The sequence below is a fragment of the Mustela nivalis genome (genome assembly GCF_964662115.1).
Source record: "Mustela nivalis genome assembly, chromosome: 4".
Taxonomy (NCBI): Eukaryota; Metazoa; Chordata; class Mammalia; order Carnivora; family Mustelidae; genus Mustela; species Mustela nivalis.
The window spans coordinates 27,538,117-27,549,492 of NC_139023.1; the positions used below are offsets into that span (position 1 = coordinate 27,538,117).

Consider the following 11,376-nt stretch of genomic DNA (forward strand, 5'->3'; position numbering starts at 1 on the left):
TCTATCTCTATTCTTTTTTAGTGCAGATGACTAAAACAATAATACAGCAAATCACTCCTTGGTTTTTACAGTCCAACAGAGACCACGGGCAACCATCGAAACGTAAGCCACTGCCTCCCCTCCCCCCATCCGAGGTTCCCGAAGAGAAGATCCAAGTAAAGGCACTGTATGATTTCCTGCCCAGAGAGCCCTGTGATTTAGCATTGAAGAGATCAGAGGAATACCTCATACTGGAGAAGTACAACCCTCACTGGTGGAAGGCAAGAGACCGTTTAGGGTAAGAACCGTGCTACGGTCCTTATCGAATTCCTCTTCCTTTATCCTCTGAAGACTTCTGAAGCAGAAAATCTGCGTTATGGCTCTTTTTCTCTGGGTTTAGAATTCTTCCTTCTGCATGAGCAGAACCGGTCCCTACACATTCTGTCTGTATGAGAGAGCACGACAGCACTGCGATTTCAGGCGGAGTCACAGAACTGCAAACGCCTGGCTTCACATGCCCATGCTGTCACTTACTGCTGTATGTCCTTGGCCGGTCACTTACCCTGACTGAGTTTCCCTCCCTCCTTCCTTCCCTTCCTTTATTGAGATATAATTGACATATGACATTATATTTGTTTCAGGTGTACAATGTAATTATTTGAGATCTATATATATATAAATGATCACCACAATATGGGTAGTTAATATCCATCACTCCAAATAGTCAACAGCATTTTTTTTCTTGCCATGAAAAGTTTTATGATTGACTCCCTTAGCAATTCTCAAATATGCAATATAGTATGCCACCAAACTGTTCTCTGTATCTCTGAGCTTGTTTTTTTTTAATTAAAAAATTTTTTAGATTCCATGTATAATCGAGATCGTACAGTATTTGCCTTTCTTATTTGACTTATTCCACTTAGCATAATGCCTTTGAGATCCACCATGTTGTTGCAAAAAGCAAGACTTTCTCCTGTTTTATGACTAATTTTCTGTTGTATATATATATATACACATACACACACAATGACTTATGACTTATACATACATACATATACATACTTATACATAAGTCATACATAACTTATAAAATTATGACTAATTTTCTGTTGTGTGTATATATATATATGTCTTTGTGTCATTCATCCATCCATCAATGGACATTTACGTTGTTTCCATATCTTGACTATTACAATGTTGCAATGAGCACGAAAGGTACACACATCTTTTTGAGTTACTGTTTTCATTTTCTTGAGATAAATAGCAGAAGTGATTACTGTATTGTATGGCCATTTTATTGTTAATGCATTTTTGTTTCTTTATTTGTAAAATATGGGAATAATGATTTCTACCATATGGGCTTTTTTCCTGATTTACACTTTCTTTGAGTATTTGAATTCTTTTTTTCTGTCAAGCTCTAAGAGAAGAACAGAAACAGTATCTCGCTCATTTTCCCATTTCTGCAATGACTAGTTTTGGAAGTCAACATTGCAGTACTTGCTGAATTAAACGGGTAGGAAGAAAAGACCTTGGGGTGCAAACAGACGTCACTGTGTCAAGGGCAACGGGTTGTTAATACCAGGCTAGAATCCGAGGTAGATGCTCTGAAGGGGATCTGGGCTGCCTGGGGGAGAATGCTGGCTTTTGACTTCTATTCTTCATGATGATTTGGAGATGATAAGTATCTAAGTATTAGAAGTAGCTAGATTACATACCTCTTTCTTTAATTATATTTTCCTGATGATTTAGCCCTCTTGCCAGTTTTTAGTTTTGACTTAAACATATGATGGACACTTTCCAGTGGGAAAGAGGTATGAGTAGGCTCAGGACCATGTAATTAGCCCTTCTGTGAATTGGCATTGGCATGACTCAGACTCTTAAAAAAGACAATTTAATTTTTCATTTCAAAGTTAATAAGTGAATATCGCTTTTTGTAATATGCCACCATGATAAACAATGCCTCCAGACCCAAGCACCATTATTCACTTAGTGAGAACCTCCCAGAAAATTTTCATTGCACTTCCATGTACATACTAAAATATACATTCTTGTTTGCAGATTTAGTTTACCTAATTCTTTTTTTTTTTAAAGATTTTATTTATTTATTTATTTGTTTGACAGAGAGAGATCACAAGTAGGCAGAGAGGCAGGCAGAGAGAAGGAAAGGAAGCAGGCTCCCTGCTGGGTAGAGAGCCCGATGTGGGGCTCGATCCCAGAACCCTGAGACCGTGACCTGAGCTGAAGGCAGAGGCTTTAACCCACTGAGCCACCCAGGCGCCCCTAGTTTACCTAATTCTTATCAGGCTAAATGCACTGTTCTTCATCTTGCTTGGATTTCTCAATAATGTCATGGAGATCTTCTTGTGATCTTTAATTTCATATTTCATTGGTGAAGGTATAGAAAAAGAAAAACCCTACCCTGCTGATGGATGTGTAAATTGGTATATTTTCCTTCAACAGCAATTTGCTGTATCTAAGGGGAGATGCACATACTTGGTGACCCAGGGATTTCCCTGTTTGGTATGACTTAGAGAAGTACTTTTTCTGGTGTACAAGGACACATGTTCATATGTTTCTGAGTGACAATGTTGTAATAAGGACATGGCTAACCTAGCATGTCTATTCTATCTATTTTGCAGCAATTAAAAAAATTAAGTTGATATCTTTGCTGTTGCTATGTTTATCATCTAGTCACTGTGATACCCCAATGACCTCATCAGTGCCGCCTTTCCTCTTTGAAAAATCTAAGTGTTCCAAAACATCTTAAATTACTTCCATTTTAAATCAGAATCTTAGTATTTATCATACAAGGATTTTGGCTGAATATGGAAGTGAAAAATCCTTTTTTTTTCTCCTTTCAGCAATTTAATCAGTAAGACAAGTTTGATTTCCCCCATGTCCTTGAGATTTTAAAAGGATTGCTGTCACGATGATGCCACAGATATGCCAAGCATGTTGATTTTTGCTTTGTCTTTTGCTGTAGGAACGAAGGCTTAATCCCAAGCAACTATGTGACTGAAAACAAACGAAGCAATCTGGAAATATATGAGTAAGTCTCCTCCAAAATATGCCCTCGTGTCGATCTATGAAAATCAGGTACATTTGGGAGGCTTACAAGTATACAAGCTGGTTTTGATCTACAAAAGGAAAAGAAAGTAACACATTTGGCTGCTTTAGTTTGAGAGATCTTTGATCCTTATAATGGTTGATTCAGAAACTTCGTTTTCTTAAACTTCTTTTTGTTTTGTTTTGTATGACAACTTTTTGGGGGGTTTAACAGTGACTGCATGGAAACCAAACATGCATCTTGGTCTTGTTTTACTCTATGTCCTAAGTGGAAAAATAACTATTCCAAAAATAACCTTAGTTTGTTAATGAGTGGTAAATTGAACCTAACGCAGAGATACACGACTCTATTTTGGCTCATGTTTTGATACGTTTTAGAAATAGTTGAAGATGAGAAGTAGGCTAATGCTGTAGGTTGGGGGGAATTTTTGGTGTGTTCACTAGGGTTCTACTCAGAAACCTATTTTGGGGGCACCTGAGTGGCTCAGTTGGTTAAGCGACTGCCTTGATCCTGGAGTCATGATCCTGGAGTCCCAGGATGGAGTCCTGCTTCGGGCTCCCAGCTCCACGGGGAGTCTGCTTCTCCCTCTGACCTTCTCCTCTTTCATGCTCTCTCTTAACTGTCTCTTTTTCAATTAAATAAATAAATAAAGTCTTAAAAAAAACCCATTTTTTTTATACAATATATAGATTTGGAAGGTGGAGATCTTAGAATCACTTTTCTAGAGCCCGACTCTGCAGATCAGAAACTCCGGTTGTGAGAGCAGTTTATAAGCAGAGGGTGGCAAAGCTGGGAGTAGTCCTGGTCTTTTACAAATTCAGGTTTGCTTAAGTTTGAGCCCTTGACTGCCCTCCCCCAGTTTAGATACTCGCTTCGCAATTAGCACATGCTTCCAGTCCTATCGCAGGTGTGGAGGGGTGATGTGGCTTGAGGCGTGAAGACAGGTGCTTCTCAGAGAACCAGGCAGCAAATATAAATTGAATGAGAACCAACCCCTCCTTCCCAGCCCCAAGTTGCTCGCCTTGCAATTTAAATTTAATTTAAGCCCACCTGGAGGCCAGACTCAGCCTGGCCTCTCTCCCTAAAACAAATCCGAATCTAAAAGTATTGGTGGGGTGGTGGGGGTGGGGGGTGTGCATATGTGTGTGCCTGGGTGGCTCAGTGGGTTAAGCCTCTGCCTTTGGCTCAGGCCATGATCCCAGCATCCTGGGATGGAGCCCCACATCGGGCTCTCTGCTCAGCCCGGAGCCTGCTTCCCCACCTCTCTCTGCCTGCCTCTCTGCCTACTTGTGATCTCTCTCTGTCAAATAAATAAATAAATAAATTCTTAAAAAAAAAATTACCTAAAAGCCCTGGTGAATAATGTAGACTCCATTGGAGGGGACGAGGGGATGACTATAGGACACATGACACATCCGCGTGACTTTACCAGGCTTCTCTATGAGCCACTTCTGTTCTCTTTCCCATCTCACTGCTTAGTACCATCACAGGTCACTTCTGTCTTCTCTGTCCTTCACTGTTTGTCATGCCCCCCTCTCTTGACCTGAGTCGTTTAGCCCTACTGAGGTCTGGCCTCTACTCAGTAAGACAAAGGCCCCAAGTGACTGAACACACCGTCCTAACACAACAGTTTCACAACTCTGTTCCCTCACTGCCAAGTACATACCCCCTGGACGGCTCGCCACTGCCTCCATCTGGAGCTGCCCAGTAGGTCTCTTTGAAGGTCAGGTCAGGGGAAGTTCTGTGTGAAAAATCTCCTTCTGAGAAAAATAAGACTTTTTTCCATAACATAAACCCAGGTCAGACTTTCCAAGAGAGTAAAGGAGATAGGTGTGAAAGTACGTAACGCAGTGCTCTGTTGTGAGTGAATGGATGTTCACCAACCAACAGTGTGACTTTCCTTCCTTTCATTATTAATTAAGTTGTTGACTGCTTCCTTAGTCTAGACGAGGGTTGGAGTTGACCCTTAACAGCTTGTTCATATTGTAAATACTGGGTAATTTGAATTAAACTACCCCAAACTTAGAATAATCTTCTCATTTTCTTGGCTTTGATTTATGTGTCTTTAAAGATAATCTTCTTTAATTATCTAATTGTGAGAAGATTAACTTTAATTTCTGTTTCTTTTTAAAGGGTTTATTAAAATATAGATATAAAAATTATCAATATAAGTTGCTAAAATATATAAATATATCCATCACTTACTATGTGCCAAGCACCATTCTAATGACTGTGTAGAAATTATGGCCCCAGGTTGAAAACTGTAGGGTGGGATTAGAAATGAGAGAAATCTGGGTTCAAATCCTGACATCACTGCTGGCCAGAGCTTGGGCTCTGGGCAAGATTCCCGAATATCTATAAGCCTCTCAATGATATGAAAACTGCGAACTGTGATACCTGTCTTGTGTGAGACATAGTCAATATTTGATACATTCTAGAACTGTGAAGTTAACAGAAGGGCATTTCCAGTTTGCCTGCTATCACAGAGGCACCACATTTCCTAGTTACCTCAGCCCCTGAGTCACTCCATCTATTCGATCTTCATTTATTGTTCACATACGATGTGCTGGGTGTTAGCTGTTCCGGCCCCTGGAGATACAACACGTAACACACAGAAGCACTCCCTGTTTTTGTGGAACTTACAGCTTCGTGGGGGAAATAGACATTAAACAATAACCTCAAATTCACAAACAAAATTTGAAATTTGAAATTGTGGTGTCATGGAGGAACAGTAGGGGACACTGGGAGAAATCAACGGGGAAGGCTAAAAGCTGAGGACATTGGGATGGGGCAAACGCTCGGAGGAAGTGACTTGAGGTCAAGTCTACTTGAGGAAGTAGAAGGCAGTCGAGAGGGGCTGGGGGGAAGGAGTGCTGTGTTAGTGGGATTTTGACATCTCAGGGGATCCTTTATACTTTGAAATATTTATGGATACTTTGGTTAAATTAAGATCCAAATGATCAAGATTACAATGTGAAAACCTGGTTTTCGGTAAGCCTTCAAATCTTTTTTTTTTTTTTTTAAGAGATTCTTTTTTTTTTTTTTAATTTTATTTATTTATTTGACAGAGAGAAATCACAAGTAGATGGAGAGGCAGGCAGAGAGAGAGAGAGGGAAGCAGGCTCCCTGCTGAGCAGAAAGCCTGATGCGGGACTCGATCCCAGGACCCTGAGATCATGACCTGAGCCGAAGGCAGCGGCTTAACCCACTGAGCCACCCAGGCGCCCAAGCCTTCAAATCTTGATGCACTGTTTATAAATCTAAAAAATTAAGAACAGTCACCTTAACTCAAGCCCAGCAAGACGTGTCCTTAAACAATCAGTCCTACTTATAAGCTCAGTTAATTTAATTTTCTGAAACATTTCACTTGCCTTAATAAACTTGAATGAATTCAATTTTCTGTTTAAGTATTTTACATGCCTGACAGGGACAAATTTACAATTTCAATAGCCCTTTGTAAGTCCATATAGGATCCTGGAAATCTAATAAATTAAACGTGTATGTGGTAAGCCAAATTCTTGTAACCATACAAATATTAAAAAAGTCAAATTTCCTTAAATTTCAATTTGTAAGTTTGAAATTATTTATGCATTTAAAAATCAGAGGCAAAAAAATATGTCAGATTCTCTTAAAAAATACTTTATTTTATTTTTTAAAAGATTTTATTTATTTATTTGAGAGACAGAGAGAGGGAGGAGAGAGAGAGCGGGAGAGCGAGCACAAGTGGGGGGAGGAGCGTTAGGAGGGGGAAGAGCAGACTCCCCACTGAACAGGGAATCTGCTGTGTGTCTCCAACCCAGGACCCCGAGATCATGACCTGAGCTGAAGGCAGATGCTTAACCAACTGAGCCAGTGAGGTGCCCCAATAATAGATAGTTTAAATATCAAACATATTGCTTATGCTGAAATTTATGGAAATATGAGTCTCATCTATTGCATTATCTCTATACTGAAAGCTTCATCTTCTCAGGGGTAGAAATGACGAAGAGAAGCAGATTTACCTTCTTAGTTCTAACAGGTTTTCTAGGTTGAAAACTCAAGGCCACAATACTGTTACCTGTTGACTCAAAGACTGAGACAGGAAGACCCTAGACTTACACATATACAAGATATTTGTACTTGGCAACAGTTGGACATGCTGGATGGTTTTCATACGCCAGTAGATCCCCACTCCAGACCCTCTATCCACATCATTCAGTATGAGTTTTATAATCAGTGTTGTCTAGGTACAAGAGTTGAAGCCTTACATATTGAAAAAAAAAAAAAACCAACAACCCACAAGTCTTCTTTCACTATCTGATTTAACCAGAAGAAATTCTGAAACACCATGACCCCACCTCTCCTATATCCTATCCATCTATTCTTTTTTCTGCCTGTTGAAATTCTGCATTATTTTAAAGGATATTAAATTCATCATATACTTGACTCTGGTTCTCTCTTACTACTTTGAAGTCATTCTAATGACATTCACGTATGGATAGATTTTCAACTTATATTTAAGCAAAATTAATATATTTGCTTATATTATTTATCATTATAATAAGTAAGTACAAAGCAACAAAATTAACACTAATGTGGTTGCAGGTGAAAAACATAAACAATTTATGTGAATTTTTTTAAAAAAGATTTTATTTATTTGAAAGAGCCGGAGCATGGGCACAACGCACACGTGCGTGAGTGAGGGGAGGGGCTGAGGGAGAGGGAGAAGCAGACTCCCACTGAGGAAAGAGCCCCATGTAGGACTCGATCCCAGGACCCTGAGATCATGACCTGAGCCAAAGCCCAACACTTAACCAGCTGAGTGACCCAGGCACCCTGTCTCACTTATTTTGAAATAATTTTTTTCTTTGTACAACTAGAACTCTCAGACTCATTCTGAAAGTCCCTCCCTCAATATGAATATTCATTAAAAGGCCTGAATGATATTCACAGTCCAACATCGCAATTAACTCCCATTCCCACTAGTGATAAGTAGTCCAATTATTTCATCTAGAATCACCTGTAATCATCCTCTCTTCTCTATGCTTTATCTTTTTAAAAGTTTATTTTCAATTGAGGCCATTAGTATTTTTAATACCTCACCATTCTAATTTAATGGCAGCTTTTTACGATTGTAGGTTAGTCCACAAGATATAATAGATTCCGTCCTCAAAGTCAGATAGAGGAGTTTCATGTAGTTACCATTTTGCCTACCCACTGTGACAATGTATGGTTATAGATGCATCCTTCCTTCCACTGTCCACAAAAATAACATTTATTACATTAACTCCTTTTTAAAATCTTACTTTGAAATGAAACCTTTTCCATTTGTTTTCTCTCTCCTTTGTTCTACCCATTTCCTCTCTCTTTCCTGTACAAGATTTGCTTAATGACAAAGTCTTGTCCTGCCAGACTAGGGGTTTCAATTATACTCATTCAATTATGTTTACTCTGCATGGTTCTGATATTCTAAAGTCATTTCATGATATGTTTCATACAGAGGAAACAGCAAGATAGGAGGCTGAAAGGGGCTTGGTGAATTTGAGGAAGGAAGGGATTCCAATATGGCCGAAGGTTAGCGTGTGGAGAGAACAAGCAGAAGGATAAGAGGGTGTCTGGAGTAGGCAGGTTCTAGTTGTTCCACTTATGTTATTGAACCCCTAATTTTAACTACAAGTTAACATACTTGGGGGAGTCAAACGGGTCCAAGTAAGTTTTGACTTTGGAAAGGTAACATGGCATATCTAAAATCATGCCGATAGGAAGTTCCTAAGAGCAAAGAAATGGGGATTTGTTAGTTTGTCTACCAAAGTTCGGTAAATGTTTATTGAAGAGGATGACTTCTTAACCACATACCCTTCATGAAAATTTTCAGGAGATTAAATCACTCCAAATCATATACTAAGTATCTGTCAGAAAGTTGAATTGAGATATGATAGAATAAGCTAGATATGGACTTACAATTAATAAAATTATTATACTAAATTAACAATACATAATAGTAATATTGTCATTTATCAGAAATAAAAAACGCTCAGCTTTCTAAAATCAATTCTGTAGTAAAGTTCTTAAAAATAAAAGGAAATGAAGCAGAGTTTTTTTCTGAAAAAATAGAATATAAAATTTTAAAATTATTTTTATTGCTTTTACAGGTGGTATCATAAAAACATTACCAGAAATCAGGCAGAACGTATTTTGAGACAAGAGGTAATTCAGTTTTTTCATGAATAACTTGTGAATATTTTCAAAATTTCTGAGAGAGCTACATTGTAAAGATCTGACCAAACTGAAAAGTTCTATTACTTCCTGTTCTTTACAGTTCTAAAATATATGTTACAGCTTTATCTCTATTACGCATTTTCCGAGAAGTTGTAAACCAGATGTATTTGTATCAGCTCATGTTTTTCATTGACTTTCATTGTAACTTGAGCAATGTATTTTTCCTGAAATGATTTCAACTCCAACATACTAAAACTTCTCTTTCACTCCAAAGTGCATTCTGCAGGATAAGTCTATTTGGAATTCCCCATATATTTCTGCATCACAGACAATAAAATATATACTCTGTCTTCATGAGCATAGTTAAGGCTTCTTAAAAACACAGATACAGAAAAATACTGATGGCGGCTCTTTCTTTGTTCTTTGGGAACAAAAAAGGAAGAGCAGGGTAGCCAAAACATCAAACTCAGATCAAAACTGCTCTTTTAGGTCAAAGCAAAACAAAACTGCATACAGTTTCCAACGGACGGTAAATATGAACTGTGGGCAAATGTAGAGTCAAACCTAGAAACTAGGTAAGAGGTATATGTGTCACTTTGCCCTCCTGTCTGATGTTGAGGAAATCTAGAAATATGAGTGAGAAAGAAATCAGTTCTGTAACGAAAAGTCAATGCCAGTAATGGCTCAAGACCCAGGGGAGGTCCAGTGAGTAGCGGAGGGTTAGACAAAGTTTGAGGGACACAGACTCGATCTCAGCTGGCAGGCAGGGGATGGGAGTGGAGGGTGAAGGCCAGATGTGGCTTCACTGGCTAGGAGGGAATGGGACACACCAGCAAATGTGGTACCCACCTGGCATGGTGACAGCAGGTGGCCTTCTGTAGAGTGATATTAGTAGGTCTAGAATGGACAAACGATGTTATGACAAGTAGGAAAGAGAGATTCTTCAGGAAGCCAGAACAGAGCCAGGGGCTGACCTTCCTAGAAAACAGGGAATTATGTAACAACCCCCCCTCCCCATACCCATAACCCAGACAGCACAAATAGCAACATTTGGCCATAACATTCATAAACAAAATAAAGCCTAGCAGTTGCAATTGAAACCTATCCCTTCGCTTCTCTGTTCTGTCCCTGCCCATTCTCCAGAGGCGATCACAATAGAAGGGTGTGCACCCATTATGTCCAATTGCTTATATTCTTACCATGTATAGGTGCATTAATAACCTACAGTGTTGTGTGTTTTACTGCTTGACATAAGGGAGATCATGTGTATGTTGATTTTTAATGAAACATTGTATTTCAATTTTACTCCCATGGATACATGAAGAATAAACACATTCTTTTCACTGTGGCATTTCATTATATGAGTATACCAAAACCTACTGCTAATCATTCACCTTGTGTCGAACTTCTTAGTATTATGAACAAGGCTGCCAAGAACTTCTGTGTACGTATTACCTTGTACAAAAGGGCAAGGGTTTCTTTCGGTAATACCCAGAAATGAGATGGCCAGAAACTCTGTGCAGACTTAGCATTACTAGATATTTTGAAATCATGACTCAAAGTACTTGTACACATTTATGTTCTTACAAGGAATCTGAAAACTGGTCCTCTACGTTCTTGTCAACTGTTGGTAGCCTCATATTTTGATTTATTGGAAAATGGTATATATATATTTTAAAATGTGCATTTCCTTGATAAGCAGTTCAGTTCAGTGACTTTTCATGTGTATGCTAGCTTATTGGACTTCCTTACATGACTGCTAATATCCTTTGCTCATTTTTCGATAGTTTGCTTTTGTAGCTGATCAATATGTACTTTAATTAATTATTTATTTTTTAAAAGAGGCGTTTATTTATTTATTTATTTGACAGAGATCACATGTAGGCAGAGAGGCAGGTAGAGAGAGAGAGGAAGGGAAGCAGGCTCCCCGCTGAGCAGAGAGCCTGATGATGCGGGGCTCGATCCCAGGACCCTGAGGCCATGAGCTGAGCCAAGGTAGAGGCTTAACCCACTGAGCCACCCAAGCGCCCGGATCAATATGTATTTTAAAAGTATATTCTGAATCTTTTGTCAGTTGTATGTTACCACTATGTTCTTTTGATTTTTGGCCCTAAGATTTTTTTAATGCTCTT

At 38.9% G+C, this 11,376-nt stretch overlaps 1 protein-coding gene across 1 annotated transcript in view; it reads left to right on the forward strand.

Annotated features, from left to right (window-relative positions):
* The window catches only part of TXK (TXK tyrosine kinase), a 63,812-nt gene that overhangs the window by 20,157 nt on the left and 32,279 nt on the right, over positions 1-11,376 (forward strand). The window contains exons 4-6 of the mRNA XM_082728384.1: positions 72-277; positions 2,963-3,028; positions 9,178-9,232. Of these exons, the coding sequence (XP_082584510.1) occupies positions 72-277; positions 2,963-3,028; positions 9,178-9,232 (327 nt within the window). The remainder of the gene's footprint in view (positions 1-71; positions 278-2,962; positions 3,029-9,177; positions 9,233-11,376) is intronic.